General features: G+C 31.9%; 2 protein-coding genes across 3 annotated transcripts; one reads left to right on the forward strand and one right to left on the reverse strand.

Moving 5' to 3' along the window:
* Nucleotides 1–2,917: 2,917 nt before the first annotated feature.
* LOC113866131 (F-box/FBD/LRR-repeat protein At3g14710-like) lies at nt 2,918–6,543 on the forward strand. Its single transcript, XM_027501020.1, has 4 exons — nt 2,918–2,986; nt 4,112–5,053; nt 5,956–6,102; nt 6,193–6,543. The coding sequence occupies exons 1-4, from the start codon at nt 2,918–2,920 to the stop codon at nt 6,541–6,543; spliced, it is 1,509 nt and encodes a 502-aa protein (XP_027356821.1).
* A 4,947-nt stretch (nt 6,544–11,490) lies between these two features.
* Nucleotides 11,491–19,527, reverse strand: LOC113864975 (peptide methionine sulfoxide reductase B1, chloroplastic). Of its 2 annotated transcripts, XM_027499255.1 has the most exons (6): nt 19,287–19,520; nt 18,738–18,849; nt 17,800–17,865; nt 17,509–17,706; nt 17,107–17,270; nt 11,491–11,550 (listed from the first exon to the last, which is right to left on the reverse strand). In XM_027499255.1, the coding sequence occupies exons 1-5, from the start codon at nt 19,480–19,482 to the stop codon at nt 17,240–17,242; spliced, it is 603 nt and encodes a 200-aa protein (XP_027355056.1). In that variant the 5' UTR covers nt 19,483–19,520; the 3' UTR covers nt 11,491–11,550; nt 17,107–17,239. The 2 variants fall into 2 exon arrangements, with proteins under 2 accessions (XP_027355056.1, XP_027355057.1); XM_027499256.1 differs by lacking the exon at nt 17,800–17,865 and having other exon boundaries at nt 19,287–19,527.
* Between the last annotated feature and the right edge of the window lie 1,180 nt (nt 19,528–20,707).

The raw sequence follows: 20,707 nt of genomic DNA on the forward strand, positions 1-20,707 counted from the left end.
AAAATTTTTAACTAAAATATCCTTATTAAATAATAATAATAATAATAATAATAATAATAATATATCATTATGTCTTATTTAGGTATATTTTACTGAAGGATTATTTTATTAATTTAGTATTTAATAAATATTTTTATACTGAATTAAAATATAATTTTATGTACATAAAAATAATTTAAGATTTAAAATAAAAATTATAAAATAGTATTTTTTAAAAATAGTTACTTAAAATAAAACTCTTAAAAATTTTATATTAAATAAATAATATACACATACACATAATGATAATACTAAACATAACTTTGAAATAAATATATTAAATTATAATTATTTAAGTATGCATATATATATACTACCAATTTATGAGTTATTAATGTCAAACTTATAAAGTTGAATTTTGATTTATTTAAATAAATAAATTTAAAATAAACAAGCTTGGGTAGCCAAAATCGAATAATTATAAGTAACTGAAGCCATTTATACCTTTTATATATATAAAGTTCCAATTCTCACAAGACACATGTTTAAGCAGCTTTACTTGCAAATGTTTGTTCTAATCTGTACTCTGGTGTTATATATAATCTCACAAGACACATGTTTAAGCAGCTTTAACATGCAAATGTTTGTTCTCATCTGTACTATAGTGTTATATATATAACACTAGAGTACAGATTAGAGCAAAGATTTGAATGTAAAGGTCCTTAAACGTGTCTTGTGAGAATTGGAACTGAGCAATGGTCTGCGTTTAACCTGTGAGAAAGGGACGGAGTCTCCGTAGCTTGTCTTCTTGCTGCTGATACACTCTGAGAGCATTGCACTGTAGCATCTGCAACTCAGGTAGACTCTCTCGATCTACTTACTTGATTTATGTATATGTGCCATGTTAATCATTGAATGGTTGTATGAACTACGCACTGGATCTGCTTGATTGTGTTATGCTCTTCAATTGTGACAAATTAATCAAATTACTTGATTTTCACAAATTAATCAAATTTCAGATTCAGTGAAGGGAGAATCCCAATTTTATTAATTAGATTTTTCTCGTTTCCATTCAAATTCCGTCCCTTCTAATTAGAGTTTTAGAAAATGACGAGAACAACTATTTTTATTATTAAACGAAAGAATATTTGTGGCAATAATCCTGTTGAAGTATTAGCTTCGCCCTCAGATTCCAACCTCTTGATTACATAGAAAATTTTCGTCTTTAATTAGTCAATTTTTTTCTATCATAAACCTATTTAGGAATGGAACCAGAATCAAAAAATCATTTCACTAAATTACTCGTTATAGATTAATTAAGTATGGAAATATAATTTCTTAGAGACATAAATATTTCGTATTTATTTATTATTTTCGATCTCTAAAATAAGAGAGCTTAATAATTAGAGATGAATTTTCAATTTTGTTTCTAAATTTGATGACTTTTTTCTTAATTTGCTTTTTGTCTCTTAATTCAGCAAAAATTCGCCTCTAATTTCATCTCCAAGTTAATTCCCATTTTTGTCTCTGGATGTATCTCAAACTGTACGTATAGTTAACAATTATTTTTTAAATTTTATACCTATTTTATACACATTTTTTTATGTAAATCACTGTATATTAAGCAAAATTATCATAAATTATAATTATTAAAAATTTAAATTAAAAAACCCAAGTTATATAACTGTGACATGTAATAAAACATTTCAAGAATATCACAAAAAGTAAATAGAATATATTCAAAATACAACTACAAATATAAAAGCTATCATTAATAGTTATAATTAAATTCAAATAATTTATTATTTTTAAGTGTGATTAAGGAGCTAGACTAGTAATCAAGTAAATTTTGAATTAGCTACTAAATTACAATTTAAGAAATATATTTCAATTAATAACTATTATTTTTATGCCTATAATAAATTAAATGTATGGAGTTAATACTAAGAGTGTAAATTAAAAATAATTAAAATATTATTGAATAAGTAATTTTTATTTTTATATAAGTCATTAAATATGATTGCTTTATTGTGAAATAAAGCACATTTTAAAGAAAATAATTAATTATTCTAATTAAATACATAATTAGAGAAAAAAAAGTCAATATTTGTCTCAATTTTAGTCACAAAAAATATTGACTAGTTATAGATAAGATTAAAGACGAAATAAAATTGAGACAATTGAATTTTGTCTCAGTTATATTTTATTAATGGTGAGGCAGAATTAAAGGTAAAAAATAATGAATTTTATTTTAATTCTCATCTCTACTACATTATATATATATATATATATATATATATATATATATATATATATTCCTTTTGTCAAAACTCTGTCTCTAATAAAAAGAATCGTCTCTCATAGAAATAACATTATTATTTTTCTCTAATTTCCGTCACTGCCAACATTTTCTAGCAGTGAATTATATGTTTGATAAGATATTTGATATGAAAGTTGATGTAAATGCTAAATTAATATTTTAATATTTTAATTATATTATTTTATTTAAATTTTTACAGCTTAGTCTTTTTTCTTGTTATATTCATCTAAATCCATTATTTGCTGTATTAATAACTTAGGCATTATCTAATTTTCTTGCGGAAAATCACCAATCTTTTTTTCAACCCCCACCAAAATCTTTCTTTATTTTTCTTTTTTCTTTTTCGCACCATCGCCAAAAACCCTTGTCATCCACTTCACTATTGATAAAATCCACCACTGTCACTACTCCGATCCTTCCATCTTTCCATCCTTCCATTCCAACCACAAATTTGATGGATGCACAAATCTAGGTCTAAGCAGATGTAGGTTTTGTTTGGCGGCTACAATGGAATGCATATTAGAGGAGTATGGAGTGTTATAGTTGTTGACAAGTTCTATTGCTTTATGTTTTCATGGCTTATACTCGTTGGGGATAGATCTATGGATGGTGATAGTCATGGCAAGTTATGCCGATTTGGTTTTGGTAGTTCATGAAGATTTGGACTATAGACAACGTGCAGTTGTGGTGTGACCAACGAAGAAGCGGTAAAAATGATGAAGTTTGGTTGGATTCTCAATATATTCAAGATGGTCATTGAGCTAGGTTGCTTGTGGTGGTGTCACAAAAGGGTGCATGAGGGGGATGTATGGTGACTAGTCGTAGAGATTGGGCGCTTTATTTGCAAGTTGAAGGTTGGGATAATGGGATATCCATGGCGCTGTAGGAAAGGATTGAGGTGCTGCTGGTAGGGATTAGGAAAAAGATAAGAAAATGGTGGTTTCCGGCCATTTTTGGCCAGCAAACAACGTGACAATTAAGTTATTGATAGAGAGATAAAACTAATACAAATGACCAATATTTGTCATGTAAACAAAAAGCCAAAACAAAATTTAGAAGAAATAGAAAAACAAATAAAAATCATAAATAAAATTGAAAGACTAAAGTATTATTTTTACTTTGATGCAAAGGAAGCACTGATGATACTCCAAAGGATTGTTGTGATTTGCATATAAAAGTATATGTACATTCAGTACTGATCAATTGGATTGAATACTCTATTTTAGGTGCCAGAAATTTTTGTCAACAAAAGTTTATGCTAGTGCATTTAGAATATCATAGGGGTTGAATAAATTACAGTCTTCATTATATGAAAGATGAGTAATGCTTATTTTTAAACGATAATATCCTTGTTTCATTTTATTTGTATCATTCATGCGAAAAATGACCTCCTTGTTGATATATTCATTGTCTTCTATTCTGTATCCATGGCATTCATTTTACCTTAAATATATTCTACCAATTAAAAGAGGGGATAAGATTGAAGAGAGATTCGTAATTCATTTTGTAGAATATTTTTATAGACATAAAACGGGGAAAATGAAACAAAATTTAAGTATCTATTAATATATATGATTCTTTCTTCAATTTATCTGTATTGTTTTTAGTACATTTTATATTTACATTCGGTGTATCTCGATCGTTTTTTTTTTAAATATTGTATTAGTTTTTTATTTTTGTTTTATCTTATCTGTATCTTATATTTTTATTTCCTTAAGTATGTAATGAACCATTAATTCATATTTTCTTTCATTATTTTTTAGTGACTTTTATTAAGATGAACTCCTTATTTACATTATATTCATTTATCAGGAGTTTTATGCTTCGAAAATGAACATTCCCAAGAGGAATAGCATGATTCATGGTGAAGACAAAATTAGCAAACTACCAGATCTCATTCTTGGTCGCATTTTATCCTTTCTAAAAGTAAAGGAAGCAGTTCGCACATGTGTGTTATCTACAAGGTGGATCGATGTTTGGAAATCAATCAGCAACATACATTTGGATGATAGGTGGATTAAATCCACAGTAGTGAACAACAAAGAGCACTTTGCAAAAGTTGTGAACAAAGTGATTCATCTCAATGGCAATTCAACGATCGAGAATTTCTCTCTTCTCATTTCAAGTGACAAGAAGTATGAACCATATCTAATTAATCAATGGCTAGCAGCTGTCTCAAGAAAGAATATCCAAAAGCTTCACATTAAGTATAGTGGAAAAGAAGCTTTTCGCTCATTCTTTTCATTTTTTTGTCACAACTCTTTGGTACACATGGTACTTGACATGAACTGTTCACTTATAGTACCCAACACTGTTTGTTTCCCAAACCTTCAATCTCTTAAATTATGTCGAGTAGTGTTCTTGAAAGAAGTTTATCCTCGCAAAAATGAGGTTATTTTCAGCTTCCCAGTCCTCAAAGTGATTGAAGCTATTGATTGTGAATGGTTCCAGAATTTTTGTATTGATGCTCCTCAACTTGAAAGCATTTCACTCATGACCTCTAAGAGGGTATCACATAAATCTACCATCAAGATTTTTGCAGAGCACATTGAGACATTCTCTTTCTATGGTGATCTTCTATATCACAATGTTGTCATAGAAGATCCATCCTCAGTTTTGAATTGTTCTACTCAAGTATTTCTGGAGAGTGATTACCCGATGTCCAAAATGCAAGAGTTGAGTTTTCAGACATGTATTTTTCTGAAACAATTTCATGAAGCACAATATTTGAATCTAGGCACTGGCACCAATCAGGTATGTTCTATTGTTTTGAGTCCTGAATCTATATTTTGAGCAGATAGTTTGTGTTTGCATTTCAGATTTTTTATGCTGCGAAGTATAATTATCATTGAGTACGACGTCATTGTTAATGCTTAGATGTATTTTACCTAAATAGTTCATGTTTGAGTGGTTCTACTTTGATGTTTTTCACCTAATAATTTTCTTGTGCATGCATTTATATATATAACGATGATGCACTATTTTTTTTCTCCCTTCTTCTTACTATAGTCATTATATGTTTTCTTTTTGTTCTCTAAAAGTAGTAATGCATTGTTAAATATTTACTTCAATGAAAAAAGAAAAAATGTAGTTAATTTAACCTTTGCATATACGTTTAGATACTCTTTATACCTTGTTAATTATGTTTTGCTGATTTGAAAAAATGGAAAAAGAACAATCATGAAATGATAAATTGAACTAAAAATGTAATTAAATTTACGTATGATCTTTCTAAAATATGTAAAGAATGTTATCGTAATACAGTGTGAGTTGTCCATTCATTGACTAATGATTGTAAATAGTAATTTTAGTAGCTATTCAGTTATTTTTGCTAGCAAACATAACTTTTTCCAACTTCATATGAAACGATAGTGAAAAATTCTAGTGTATTAGATTTGATATCTAAATTTTCTGTTTTAAAAATAATTAACTATCATTATAAATTTAAACAATGATATGCCTTTCAAATTTAAAAGTGTTTCTCCTTTTGAACCAGGATTCTATCATCTTTTTCCCTTTTTATTTTTCAAGTGGAATGTACAACAAAGAATAGTTAAAACTGAAAATTAAAACTAATCTCGCATTCATTCAGGAGGATAAAACTCCCTAATAAATTAAAATCTCTAATTTTCTTTCCCTTCTCAATTGTCATTTAGGTTCTTGCCTATGCTAAAGATTTGTTTACAAAGATAATCCCCAACTTCGACAGATTAGATCAGCTAGTCCTCGAGAAATTTACTATTGAAATGTTATTCAAGTTTCTCCAAAAGGCAACATTTCTTGAGATTCTCAAATTAGAAAACGTAAGTATAGAGTACCAACTACGTTTTATTTTTTTTTTCAATTTTTGTTTTGAGTATAAATTCATTGTTTTGTTTGACCAAATATTTTAGGTGGAACCATTTGATGAAGGTGACTTATACTCTTCAACAATTCTTTCTACTTGTTTACCATATAGTCTTGAAGTTGTTCTAATTTTAGGATTCAAAGGTAACGAACATGAGATACGTTTAGTCAAGTTTATTTTGGATAATGCTGAATGGTTGGAGAGGATGATTATCTCCACAGAGTGGAAGTGGAATTCAGACAGGGAATTGGAGAAGATTAAGAGTCATGTATTGGCATATGCAAAGCGTTCCAAGATTGCTGAAGTGGATTTTATAATCAATGTTAGGGGTGACAATAACCTTGAGACAAGTGCATATGGTAATAGCATTTTGAAGAAAGCACTTAGGCTGATTTAGAAAAAGGTCAATGATGACTGTAAGTATGATTTCTCTCACATATCGATCTTATGCACAAGTAACTCAGAAAATTTTATAGGAAATATCATCAAAGAAATATTTCTAAGTCAACCTTGTGTAAGATGTGGGAAATTCATATGTGAAATTATCATTTTCCTTTAGCAAATGAATGAAAGTTGTAATTGTACAATTTCACCCTGAAACTAGTATAAAGTCAGTTAATTACTATTGTTATGTATATATTTGCTATATCTGGATTGTGGGATTCTTAAACTTAATAATGGATCATTTCATTTTCGTTTAATTTTTTCAGAAATTTTTAATCATTTGCATTTTTTAACTCGTTCAAACTATTTAAACAGTTGCAAGAACTTTTACTTTTATTAATAACTATTTCGTACACATGGATATTTGGTGCAAGTGTAGTTTTCAGAAGACATTCTTGATTTTGTGTTGAAAATAAAGTTTGTATCGTTTAATCTTGTCACCGATATAGGAAATTTTGTTTATGAAAAATATTTACATTCTCCTCTAGAAATAGAAAATAACTTTGCCAGCAAATCAGATACTGAATGTGTTATTTTAAACAAAACTAGTTTTTTTTTTTTTTTTTTTATCAAATTTATCACTTCAATATTTTTCATTCTTTAATTATTTATGCAACTTCGAGCCCATATTATTATTGCATGTTAAGCATAAATACAAATGATAGATGGTATTTATCTTACAAGAACTTGTTTTAAAACAAATATATTTAAGGGAAAAATGGAGATTTCATTTATATATACTTCTTAGCAATCAATTCATTTTATACTTCAAGCGTATATTAAGTGCCAAAAAAACCCCTTATTTATAATGCTTATAAATAAATGCAGTTTTAGATTACTTTTTTTCCCTTATGATCCTTATTAGGTTTGTTGGCCTTAAGTCCTATTTTATATATAAATCATTTGTTTTCATGAACTGTAGTCCTCAAATGTCTCAAATGAGAACATTATTGCCATCTTTAACCAACTGGCGCAAATTATTTTAGGTTTGGATTTCAAAATTAAAAGTTTCTAATGCACTTTACCTTTCACACATTTGGTTGCTGAAGAATTGATGAACAGTTACTTTCATAGCTAAATTTGCAATCGAATACAAGATATATTATTATTATTATTATTATTCATGTTGTTTATCAGAAAGAGTTTGAATAGTTAGGTAAGTGTGACTTACTCAAGATTCACATTTCCTTACGGTTAACTACAACGATGTGACTTTCCATTGTCCTTTTATGAAACATAGTTCGTATCCAATATGTAAACCTTTTGAGAATCTTATGTAGCAGTCATATAATTATGATCACTCCACTGTCTAACTCTTTTCCTATCAAAATAATATTACTAATTATCTTTCACAAGGTTTATCTAAACATCAAATACAAATACTGTCTGAGAGGCAAAGTTCGCTTGCATATTACCATACTCCGTACATATTAAGAAATTGTTTTGTACTTATAATGTTAACTCACTTATGTTAAACTCCTGTTTGATAATCAATGTATATTTAACATATTACATTTTCGATATGTCGAGTACTGGGTCGTCCACCATTTTTCGATTGGAATCATACATGCATGATATATATATTCAATAAATAAATTTAGTAAAATAAAAAAAAAGCATGAGATAAACTGAAAAAGTGTAAAACTATATAAAAATAAAGTATAATTTACCCTAATTGAATAAAAGTTGATATTATAAGAAATTTAAGACAATGTAAACTATATATAAATTTTTTATGATTTATTTGACAATTAAATATCATGTAAATTATATATCGATATCATAAAATATAAAATAATTTTTAATGATCAATTACATAATTATTTAATTAACTATATAATATTATTTAGATCTTAAATTATTAAAGCAATTGTTTAAGTAATAAAAAAATATTTAAAAAATAAAAGTATATTTTAGTTAATTAATAAAATAATATTTAATAAATTAAAATTAAAAAATAAATTAAAATAAAATATCTACACATGAGTCTTAATATACACAATTGATATATACTAGTGTTATAAATCGTTACATCGAATTTTATTTATTCTTAATATAATTTAAAAAAAAAAGAAACAATTCTAAAAATTTAAGAGATAACGTCAAAATTTATATGAAATAATGTCTAAATAATATCAATAAATAAAATAAAATTAATGATAATCATAATAAAATAAATGCTTAAAAGAAAATGATAATTTTTAGATTTTAAATTATTATTATTTTTGTCATTATTATTTTTATTATTGCTTAAATAAAATTTAATAAACTTGACAGATATAGGCCCAAAACGTAGGTCATTTTATTTTTATTTCTAAATCAGACTTAGAATTTATTGTTGTTGTTGTTGGGCTAGAACAGCCAAAATCTTCTCAGATTTCTATTGTTTTTTACTTTGGGCCTCAATTGGGTCAAATTTGAGCAGCTGGTCGAAACGAGAATAAAAGTAGCATGTCATGGGCACGTGCAAGGAAGTCAGCCCAAAATCATTATGAGTTCAGACTCCTTTTATTTAGCGTAGATGAAATACCAAAGACCATTAACGAAAAATAAAATAATACTATGTAAATTATACACACACACACGACCCAAACTAGAATTGAAATCTTGCCACGAAACTTGTCGTCTTACTAAAATCTTCCATTCCCGAATCAGATGTGAAGTTTTTGAAAGTAAAAAGCAATAGAAACGATGCTTTAAATGATGACAAGAGGATTCCTTAGGAACATGGTTCCAAGGATGATTTTCACTTCATTCACAATTCACATCATTTATTTTCATTTTCCTAGTTCTTTTACATGTATTTGCGTGCTCTATGGGTTGGACTGTGATCAACTCTGATCATGAGAGTTTTTTTTCTTATGCTTTATGTTTTACCGTGAGTACATGCTTTACGGGGTCAAATTTTTGTCTTCTTTCCATTTTCATGTATGAGGTTTTGGCTTTGACACGTCAATGACTATAACTACATATTTTACTTCGATTACAAGCGTTTACTGATCTTAATTAATCACCGATTTAAGTTTATCTTGAATTGAGTTATAATTTTATACACTAACGATTAAACAACTATCTTTTCACTATCTAACAATTCTAACACAACCTGGGCTTTATTAGATATTTCATGCATACCCCACAATATTGATAGCATTTATGTACTCAATCGGATACAATGTCAAGTACATATAACAATAAATGCACCTTAACTAACAACACTTATGTGAATGTGTTTAGGTTTTTAATAATATATACTAATTTAAAATTTTGCTTCATCAAAATAACAAAAAGTGTTTTAAAATAATTTAAATTCTATATGATCGATCACTTAAACAATTAGTTTTTATTATAATAATTTAAAATTATTTAATTTTATGTTACCAATTACTATAATCCATGCTCTTGTGATTGAACTTCAACAAAAAAAAATGTTATAGAAAAAAAATGAAAGAATGAGAGAAAAGATTTTAAAGGCTTATTATGCTGCTAATGCAAGACATCAAAGTAAAGTCCAAGTCCAAGATCTATTACAAGGCTTAAGAGAGTTCATGACAAGAGTTAGATAAAAAAGATTAAAAAGCTTTAAAACACATGTTGAACTCTTAGCTAGAAGCTCAACTCCAATGTGAGGTATGATACCTAGATGAAGCCCGACACTTGAGTTATAAAGTGTACACATGAGAGGAGAAGAAGAGTTATTTATTTTGGTACTGTGTAAAAATATATATTATTGACTACAACAGACTAGAAATCATACACTTGAAGTTAAATATGTCGACTTAACCTATGTAATATAAATCTTGTATTAAAGGGATTAGCTTTTGTTTTTAATTTGTCAAGTTCAAGTAGACAAAATCCTAAACTAAATTGTATTAAAACACTGAAAATCATTTAAGGAATATACGTTACATTATTGAAATCAAATTATTGTGAATATTTTTTCTACAGTTATTATTTATAATTATTGATCTTGTCAAGAATTCATATATTTTTGTGACGATCTCTTTGACTTATCATACATTCTTGTTTGTCACTCTATTTCTACCATATTTGCTTCTTCTTAATTTGTTTTCAAGGTAATAATTCTATTTTTTTCAAATCTAAATTTTAGACTTCATAGTCTTTTCTTTTAAATAAATTTCAGTGTGTGTTCAAAATATCTTTTACTCATATATAATAATTTATAAATATTTTTTAGTAATTCTTAAGTCAAAATTATAATTTACAATGTACCTTTTCGTTTTATTTTTAAAACATTCTATGTTAAGATCTGTAATTTGAGATATGTTTTAATCTTAGTTAAGTCTAAAATTTAAGAGGCTTAGAATAATCCTCATTAGCTGCATAATAATGCAACATTATTACGTCCATCTATAGAAGAAGGTAATCATAACAAAAATAAAAAGATAGATAAAAATGTAGAATGGTATAACACCCTAACTTCTTAGTTAATTTTATTTATATTAAATTTAGAGACAACTTAGAGACAAAATTCACTTTATATTTAGAGACAAAAATACTTTCATCAAAGAGACAAAATATAAAACTTAGAGGTGGACAGTTTAATAGAAACAAAAATTCATCTCTCAAACTAGAGACATAAACTAATATTTAGAGACAATAGCCCTTCATATCTAAATAATGACAGCAGAAAGAATATATTTAAAATTGAAGGTATTTCAGCACATTGTAATCTATTATGATATAACAATAGGTGTATCATAGGTGAAATAATAGCTTCTAGAGTGAAGTCATTATACCCAGAAATAAAGATGTTGAATGTTTTGAATTGGCACGGTCTACATCGTGCTAGCATGCTACGTGAAGATCGAGGACTTCCTGAGAGGCTTTTCATTGATGTGCTTTTGTAACATTTAAAAAAAAATCAAAATTATTCGTGGAATATGAAAATTTGAGTCTTCACTATAATAATCATGTGCTTCTGGGATGCTTTATAACGCAGCTGGTGTGATGGAGACCCAAAAGGTAATGTTGGGCCAGAGGAAATGTTAGTCCGAGAAGCAGTTACACGGCCCAAAGAATGGCTTGTCTATTTGAGAAGAAAGAAGAAATCAGAAAATGACAAATGAAATGTTGTGCTGGCAGAGTTAGTTAGGGAGAAAGAATAATATTCTATTATTTAGGCACGATGAGACAGGGGTAGAATGTTATGTTGATTCTGTTCTTTCGCTATTGCAGGATAGAGCAGCGATTGCTCTATTAGGAGCCTAGCTCTGGGGTATTAGGAGATTTTGCTCTTCTAGTGCATTTTATTCCGTTCGTTTCCGTTACTTATTTTAAACAATATTCTCCCTATATTCGCAGCCTTTTTTTGTTCCTGTTCCCTATATTTGTATTCGCGTTTGTGTGGTTTGCAACAGTGGTCCGACCTGTCGGATCCTTGGGCGGTGGATGCCACCTAAGAAGAAAAAACAGACAAGGTCAATATCAGAATCAGCTGAATCAGAGACTGGGGATTCAGTGATGGATTCTAGACTTGAGACTGTAGAAAGAGAACTTTCAGGAATGAGAATATCAATGGAGGCGATGCGTCTCCAGGCTCACGAACAGCAGAAAGCTATAGAGGCGATGAGAAAAGAGAATGTCGAGACCCAATCGAAGATCTTGGAAATGCTATCAAAGAACTCAGAACGAAATAGCAGAGGTTTGGAGGATGAAGGAGAACGCTCCGAGAACCAGAAGAGTCCAGGTGGTGACTCACTGGAGGAGTCGCAAGGACGCAGTGGATTAGGTCTTAAGAAGTTACAAGGAGAAGCATTGGATGAATTTCGTCAGTCGGTTAAAAAGGTTGAACTACCCATGTTTAATGGAGATGACCCTGCAGGTTGGATTTCTAGGGCAGAGGTCTACTTCCAAGTTCAGGAGACTAGCGATCAAGTGCGTATCAATTTGGCACAACTATGTATGGAAGGGGGGACTATACATTTTTTCAACTCTTTGATGAATGAAGAAGAGGACATGACATGGAAACAATTTAAAAGAGCTTTGTTGGATAGATATGGAGGTTTGGCGGAGGGGAATGCATACGATCAATTGACAGCACTTCGTCAGGTTGGAGATGTCAAACAGTACATTAGAGACTTCGAATTTTTTACTGCACAGGTACCTAAAATTCCAGAGCAACAGTATTTTGCTTATTTCCTTCACGGCTTGAAGGAGGAGATTAGAAACAGGGTAAGAAGCCTGCACGCGTTGGGGACGCTTTCCAGAGCCTACCTAATGAACGTGACGAGAGCAGTAGAGATGGAGTTGCAGGTGAAGGGCAAAACTGTAAGTTCGTATGGAAAAGGAGACTCACGTGCCGGGTCACAGTGGTATACGAGATCCAACGTGAATGTCAATGCCAAGAACCCAATAAGGGGGGACCGAGGTGTAAAAGGCTACGGGTCTGGAAGCGGTACTAATGGGCCTGGCTCTAATCACAAAAAAGAATTTTTAGACAGATCTACAAATGGGCCAAAGGATAGAGGGGTTAAACATTTATCCTACAATGAATTGCTGGAACGTAAGCAAAAAGGTTTGTGCTTCAAGTGTGGAGGTGTGTATTCTCCCCAGCACATATGTCCGGAGAAGCATTTGCGAATTATGTTAGCTGATGACGTGGAGATAGGAGAAAAAGACAACACATCTGAGGAACACTACGCGTCCAAAGAAAAAGAAGAACACGATGGGTGGGGAGTGCAGTGCACTCAGTCTGTTATTGTTATCGCAATCAAAAGGGGAACAACCCCAAACACTCAAATTGGAAGGTAGGATCCATGGAATCCCAGTATGTGTGCTCGTTGATAGTGGAGCAATGCATAATTTCATCTCTCGAAGGCTTGTTGAGGCGCTGGGATGGAGAAAAGTTTCCACAAAGAACATGCGGATTCTAATGGGAGATGGGCGAAGAACCGAAACAAATGGCATCTGTAAAGGGCTTAAGATGGAATTGGGGAGCATGCATTGCGTGGTGGATGCCTTGCTATTTGACCTTGAAGACATGGATATGATTTTAGGGATGTCTTGGTTAGCATCGTTGGGAGAGATGATAGTAGATTGGAAACTCCAAACAATGAAGATTAATGTAGGGGGTACCTTAGTGCTGTTACGAGGAGCGCAAGATGTGCGTTCGGCCCAGATGGCGTTAAAGGGTGTCTTGGTTGAAGATTTTGACTGGGGCATTGGCGAAAGGATGGCGGCGAAAGATACTAACACCAAGGGAAAAGAATCAGAGTTGAGGCACCTGAACTCACAATAGAAGGAAGAGTTAGAAATAATTTTGAACAAATTTAAGATTATTTTTCAAGAACCTAAAGGGCTTCCCCCTAAGAGGGCCCAATCCCACCGCATAACTCTTCTACCTGACCATGGTCCAGTAAATGTGCGTCCATATCGGTACGCATACCACCAGAAGGATGAAATAGAGAAGCAGGTCAGGGAATTATTAGAAAACGGAGTTATTCGTCCCAGCCAAAGTGCGTTTTCCAGCCCAGTTATATTGGTTCGTAAGAAGGATCAGTCGTGGCGCATGTGCGTAGACTACCGAGCATTGAATAAAGTGACAATTCCGGACAAATTTCCTATACCAGTGATAGAAGAGTTGTTGGATGAACTTCACGGGGCTAAATTCTTTTCGAAATTGGACCTTAAATCCGGATACCACCAGGTGCAAATGCAGGAGGAGGACATCCCAAAAACGGCCTTTAGGACGCACGAGGGACATTACGAATATCTCGTAATGCCCTTTGGACTAATGAATGCACCATCCACATTTCAGGCCCTGATGACCGACATATTTCATGGAAGGCTCAGAAGATATGTGCTGGTTTTCTTTGACGATATCTTAATTTACAGTCCGAGTTGGGAATCTCATTTGGAGCAATTAAAGGACGTATTGGAGGTTATGAGGACTCATCAGCTTTTTGCTAACAAAAAAAATGTTTGTTTGCTCAGAAAAGTGTTGAGTACCTAGGACACATCATTTCAAACCAAGGAGTAGCGGTAGATCCTGAAAAGGTACAAGGAGTGTTAAATTGGCCCAAACCTCGGAATGTTAAAGGAGTAAGGGGTTTTCTCGGCCTCACGGGATACTATAGAAAGTTTATTAGAGATTATGGGAAGGTGGCTAAACCATTAACAGAACTTACCAAAAAGGATTCGTTCAAATGGAATGATGCAGCTCAAGGTGCCTTTGAGGAGCTAAAAAGGCGGATAACAACAGCCCCGGTGTTGGCATTGCCAAATTTTGATGAAGAGTTCACAGTGGAGTGTGATGCTTCTGGATTAGGAGTGGGAGCCATTCTTATGCAAAAGAAACATCCAATCACATTTTTTAGTAAGGCGTTGGGGGTGAAGAATCTAAGCAAGTCAGCATATGAAAAAGAGTTAATGGCCATCGCTTTGGCAGTTAACCATTGGCGGCCATATCTGCTGGGTAGGAAATTCATGGTGACAACAGATCATAAGAGCCTAAAACAACTACTTCAACAAAAGGTGATAATGGGAAATCAGCAAAATTGGATGGTGAAACTCCTTGGCTATAATTTTGACATTGTGTACAAACCGGGAATTGAAAATAGAGGGGCAGATGCCTTATCAAGGAAGGAAGAGACCGGAGAAATACGACTGTTAACATATTATCCATTGTGGTTAGATATCCAAGAAGTTATTGCAGAGGTGCATGAAGATGATAGGCTAAAGGAGATTATTGAGCATTTGAAAGCAGGGAGAGAGGATCATACAGGGTTCAGCTACAAACAAGGTATCTTGTTTTATAAAGATAGGCTAGTTATTTCAGAGAAGTCTCCTTGGGTCTCAAAGCTACTGGAAGAATATCATTCAACACCTCAAGGAGGGCATTCGGGGTATTATAGAACATATCGGAGGATGGCAGCAAACCTGTATTGGAGAGGAATGAAAAATACTATACAACAGCATGTGAGATCATGTGATACATGCCGACGACAAAAATATCTAGCCACATCACCAGGGGGTTTGTTGCAGCCATTGACCATACGGAAAAAAATTTGGGAGGATGTTTCAATGGATTTTATAACGGGGCTGCCTCGATCTAAGGGCTATGAAGCTGTTTTTGTAGTGGTGGATAGATTATCTAAATACAGTCATTTCATCCCTTTGAAACACCCATATACTGCAAAGGTGTTAGCTGAGGTGTTTGTGCGTGAAATAGTGCGGTTACATGGAGTACCCAAGTCAATTGTGAGTGACAGAGACCCCATCTTTATGAGTCAATTCTGGAAGGAGTTCTTTAGACTACACGGAACTACTTTAAGCATGAGCACGGCCTACCATCCGCAAACGGATGGTCAAACCGAGGTGATTAATAGGTGTTTGGAGACTTACTTGCGTTGTTTTATAACAGATCAGCCTAAAGAGTGGGTTCATTGGCTTTCGTGGGCTGAATATTGGTATAATACCACATTTCATGCCTCCACTCAAGTCACTCCTTTCGAAGTGGTATATGGTAGGAAACCCCCTTCTTTAATCCGGGGAACTCAAGGAGAAAAAAGGGTTGAGGCAGTACAGAAGGAACTATGGGAACGTGATGAAGCTTTGAAACAGCTGAGAGAACAATTGCAGAAGGCACAAGAACGCATGAAAGTTCAACCAGATCTCAAACGACAGGAATGAAGTTTTGACATAGGGGAATGGGTGTTCTTAAAGCTAAAACCTCACAGGTAGAAGTCAGTTCATACAAGAATCAATCCCAAGCTCTCAGCAAGGGAGTACGGTCCATTTGAAGTAATTGGTAAGGTGGGGGTAGTAGCTTATCGTCTAAAGTTACCAGAAACAAGCAGGATACACCCAGTTTTTCACGTATCATTACTTAAAAGGGCAGTAGGGAACTACAGAGTGCAACCTGAACTACCTGCAGGTCTAGGGGAAACAGGAGAAGACATTTGGACTCCTGAGACTGTGTTGGCTTCAAGGGTGATTGATAAACATGGTGAAAAGGTGAGACAGTGGTTGATTCAGTGGACAGACAAACCAGTAGAAGAGGCTACGTGGGAGAATGCAACTGACATCCGGAGTCAATTTCCACATCTGCATCTTGAGGACAAGATTCTTTTTGATGGAGGGGGAAATGATGGGGACCCAAAAGGCAATGTTGGGCCAGAGGAAATGTTAGTCCAAGAAGCAGTTACACGGCCCAAAGAATGGCTTGTCTATGTGAGAAGAAAGAAGAAATCAGAAAATGACAAATGAAATGTTGTGCTGGCAGAGTTAGTTAGGGAGAAAGAATAATATTCCATTATTTAGGCACGATGAGACAGGGGTAGAATGTTATGTTGATTCTGTTCTTTCGCTATTGCAGGATAGAGCAGCGATTGCTCTATTAGGAGCCTAGCTCTGGGGTATTAGGAGATTTTGCTCTTCTAGTGCATTTTATTCCGTTCGTTTCCGTTACTTATTTTAAACAATATTCTCCCTATATTCGCAGCCTTTTTTTGTTCCTGTTCCCTATATTTGTATTCGCGTTTGTGTGGTTTGCAACATGGTGTGTGACAATTTTGTCCCCAAATAAGAAAAATAGTACAAAGTATATGATATGAATCATTTACAAGCTTCTCAACAGTCTTCACCGTCTCTTATATTATCCCACCTGCTTCTAAGTGATAGTTCACTATCTATTGGCTTGGTTTAAGCTTAAGTGCAGCACTGCAAAAATTCCACAACAAACATAAACAAAGGTAAACAAGTAAAATAAGGAAAAGTGACATGATTCAAGTGATTATTATTGGGTGCCGTTGATTTTAAAATTAAATAGAATTGATTTTGATAGATGAGATATGTGACAAACTTGATCCTAGTCATAAAGTTTTATTGGAACATATGTTTTTCATTAAAAAAAAATGTAAAAATCAATTATCTAACAATAAAACAAACAAACACTAACCTGTTGATACAGTAACGCTTTCCTGTGGGTGGAGGACCATCATCAAACACATGTCCAAGATGAGCATCGCAAACTGCACAAAGAACTTCCTGGCGTGGCATGAAAATAATTGACAAATCTAACTTTGATTTCACATTGTTTCCAATTGGCTGGTAATAGGATGGCCACCCAGTTCCACTATTAAATTTAGTAGATGATCTAAAATGGAAGTGAATTGGATAAGATGATTGAGGTCAGTGTAAGAAAATGACATTTAGATATATACACATACAAATATAAAGTAGTACTTACTCAAATAAAGGTGTGTCACAACATATGCAATGGTAAGTCCCTGAAGTTTTGGTATTCCAGTACTCCCTATAATAAATTGAAAATATTGATGAATACAACAGAGACATGAGAGTAAATCCTAGCAGTCTATTTAATCATCTGTCTTTATCCATTATATTTACAGACATCCTTTGATGACTCAAAATTACAAAGTTTATAGGAAAATAACTAAGAATGATTCCGAGGCCTGAAAATACAGTCACGGAGCAAAAATATGTAATATCCCATTTTACAAGAAAGCACTAACAAACACAATCTCTTCAATTTTGGGTAAGGATCATAATGACTATTATTATTGGAGTACCATCTATCTAGTGTCCTGTAATCATCTCTTTATCAGTCCCCAATAGTTATAGAAGTAGACTTAAGACATGAGAATATGTAGAATGTTGCATGACCTTGCCTTGAACTAGAGACATTACATATCAAAGTTAAAAAGTATACTAAAATTTGGCATCACAGTCAGAAAAAATGACATACTTCTCAGCAATAAATGACTAAATCTTGCACAATATTAAGAGCAACAAGAGACAGTTATGTGATATCAAATGCCTGATTTAGCCTAAATGATTTGGCATCACAGTCAGAAAAAATGACATACTTCTCAACAATGAATGACTAAATCCTGCATAATATTAAGAGCAGCAAGAAATAGTTATGTGATATCTAATGCTAAACAACTGTAATCGATGAGGTGTGTTCAAACTTGTATCATTTTAGAGTTGGTTAACAGAACATAGCAATCCAGGAAAATCAAAATAAAGAGAAATCAGCTAATTCAGTAATAAGCAAATATATTGTAAATCTTGCAAAACAAAAATGCCAAATGCCTCCATGAATAGCAAAGCATGACTACGAAGCCTACTGTCCTAAGCTATAATAGCAATTCGAAAACACACCCAGTAAAAGCTCTCTCAGTCCCTTTTTGACGAGTAATATAGAATTGTTCATTTGTCAACCGCTTCTTCCACTCTTCACCGCTTAAAGATTTATAATCAACAGTACCAGCTGCTGCAAGGCACAAAAAGAAAAAACTGTTGGAAGGCCACTCACAATAATTATTAACTGGAATGAATATAAAGTTTTCATAAAGTATATTAATTCTAGAAACATTCAAACAATTTAAAAAGCAATTAGAACTTTATTTCTACATCACCATTTTAATGTGTGTATATGCGTGTCACTCTCTATACTTGTCACTCCATCCCTCCAAAACCTTCCTCCCAAACACACCTTAAGAAAACATCCTTCAACCCCGACAAATATATCCTATGAAATTGTGTCACCTGAATTACGATAAACTGTTCCTTCAATTTTAATTTCATCAAGTAACTCACTTGCTCAACAAAGCTTTCTTTTCAAATTGAGCAGAACAAAACTACTACTGCAATCAACAAATTAAGATAAAAGAAAATCGGAGAGAACCCAATTGAATATATAATCTTCACCTGCTTCAGATTGAATGTTGTCTGCTTGTTGTGACTGGGAAGAAGCAGATGAACCCATTGCCCGAATTGAGGAACAAACTCTTCTGGGTTTGGAATGAGCACGTGAAGGCCACAACAAAGACTTGGAATCAAGCCTCTGAATCAAACTTTTAGAAGGAATATGCACTGTTGGTAAACTCAAACTTTGAGAAGCCATTGTTCATAACATTTAGGTAACGGTTTTCTATACTTTACTAATAAATAAAATAATGGTATTGTTAGTGGTTCGATTTAATGCCACGTAACATTGTATTAATTAAACATGATGCTCTATTTCATTAGGTTGATTTAGTCCATCTGATGTAAGTTTGATTGAAATTGACGGACATGATTGCCTGAACATTGATAATTCAGTGTGGTTGGGAATACAGAAACTTTCGTTTGTGATAAGTGGAGAGTGGGAGAGTCAGTGACAACTGGCTATGTGTTCGCCACGTGGAGATTTGGATGCCGCGAAGGTCATGTGCTCTACTTTAGAAGTTGTGTGTACTACTATGAAAGCTTAGAGTGAATTATTTTAGGTAATTTATTGTAAATAATATTTTTAATATAATATGCAATCAGTTATTAAATAAATTATCAACATGTTTTAATAACTTTGTATGTTAATTTAATTATTAATTTTATAAAAAATTATTTATAAACAAGTGGACATAAATGGCTATTCCTCTTAACTTGCATTATTGTTAAAAACTTACATATATGTTATAATTATTTGTTTGACTAAATTATTTATTTATACTTGTTATAATATTTTTAGGTTGCACAGGCTTAATTTAAATGTAAAAAATTAATTTAGAAATATAAAATAGATTAAAAATTTGTCATATGTTATAAAAGTAAAATTTAAAAAAGTAATAAATTTAAATTTAATAGTTGAGATGGAAGCATGATTATTTATAATTTTTTCAAAATACAAAAAAAAATTCAGTGAAATTTACACTTAATAATTATAATATAATATTTAATATTTTTAATATAATGTATTTTTATTATGATTAAAAATAAAGTTTTGGTTAAGATAATTTATTTAATAATTTATTATAAATTATATTTTTAATATTATAGTTTATACACTATTTTAAGCTACTTAATAATTAAAATTTTACTATGCAGCTTATATTTTATTGCATATAGAAAATACATACAGCTACCCATTAACCCATATTATTAAGTAGAATTATCAAGGTCAACTAAAAGATTGTACTATTTTATAATTTCCTTTTTTAACAATTTGTTTATAAATAGTAATACATGAATCTTGTTTATTATTAGCATATAAACTTTTAAACTTTTTTCAGTTACTTTTTATACATTTGAATAATTATAAATTAAATATGATTTCAATTACAAATCGATTAGCTTTTTTTAAATTTTGTGAT

The sequence above is a fragment of the Abrus precatorius genome, unplaced genomic scaffold (assembly GCF_003935025.1).
Source record: "Abrus precatorius isolate BTA unplaced genomic scaffold, Abrus_2018 Scaffold4, whole genome shotgun sequence".
In the NCBI taxonomy this organism is placed as follows: domain Eukaryota; kingdom Viridiplantae; phylum Streptophyta; class Magnoliopsida; order Fabales; family Fabaceae; genus Abrus; species Abrus precatorius.

Excerpts from the sequence above, each read along its gene's own strand:
- LOC113866131 (XM_027501020.1), top strand. The coding sequence starts at position 2,918 with ATGGCAAGTTATGCCGATTTGGTTTTGGTAGTTCATGAAGATTTGGAC. Across the intron at positions 2,987-4,111 it reads ATAGACAACGTGCAGTTGTG|GAGTTTTATGCTTCGAAAAT; the intron begins GTGTGACCAACG and ends TTCATTTATCAG. Across the intron at positions 6,103-6,192 it reads AGATTCTCAAATTAGAAAAC|GTGGAACCATTTGATGAAGG; the intron begins GTAAGTATAGAG and ends CAAATATTTTAG.
- LOC113864975 (XM_027499255.1), bottom strand. The coding sequence starts at position 19,482 with ATGGCTTCTCAAAGTTTGAGTTTACCAACAGTGCATATTCCTTCTAAA. Across the intron at positions 18,850-19,286 it reads CAACATTCAATCTGAAGCAG|CAGCTGGTACTGTTGATTAT; the intron begins GTGAAGATTATA and ends TGTGCCTTGCAG. Across the intron at positions 17,707-17,799 it reads TGTGACACACCTTTATTTGA|ATCATCTACTAAATTTAATA; the intron begins GTAAGTACTACT and ends CTTCCATTTTAG.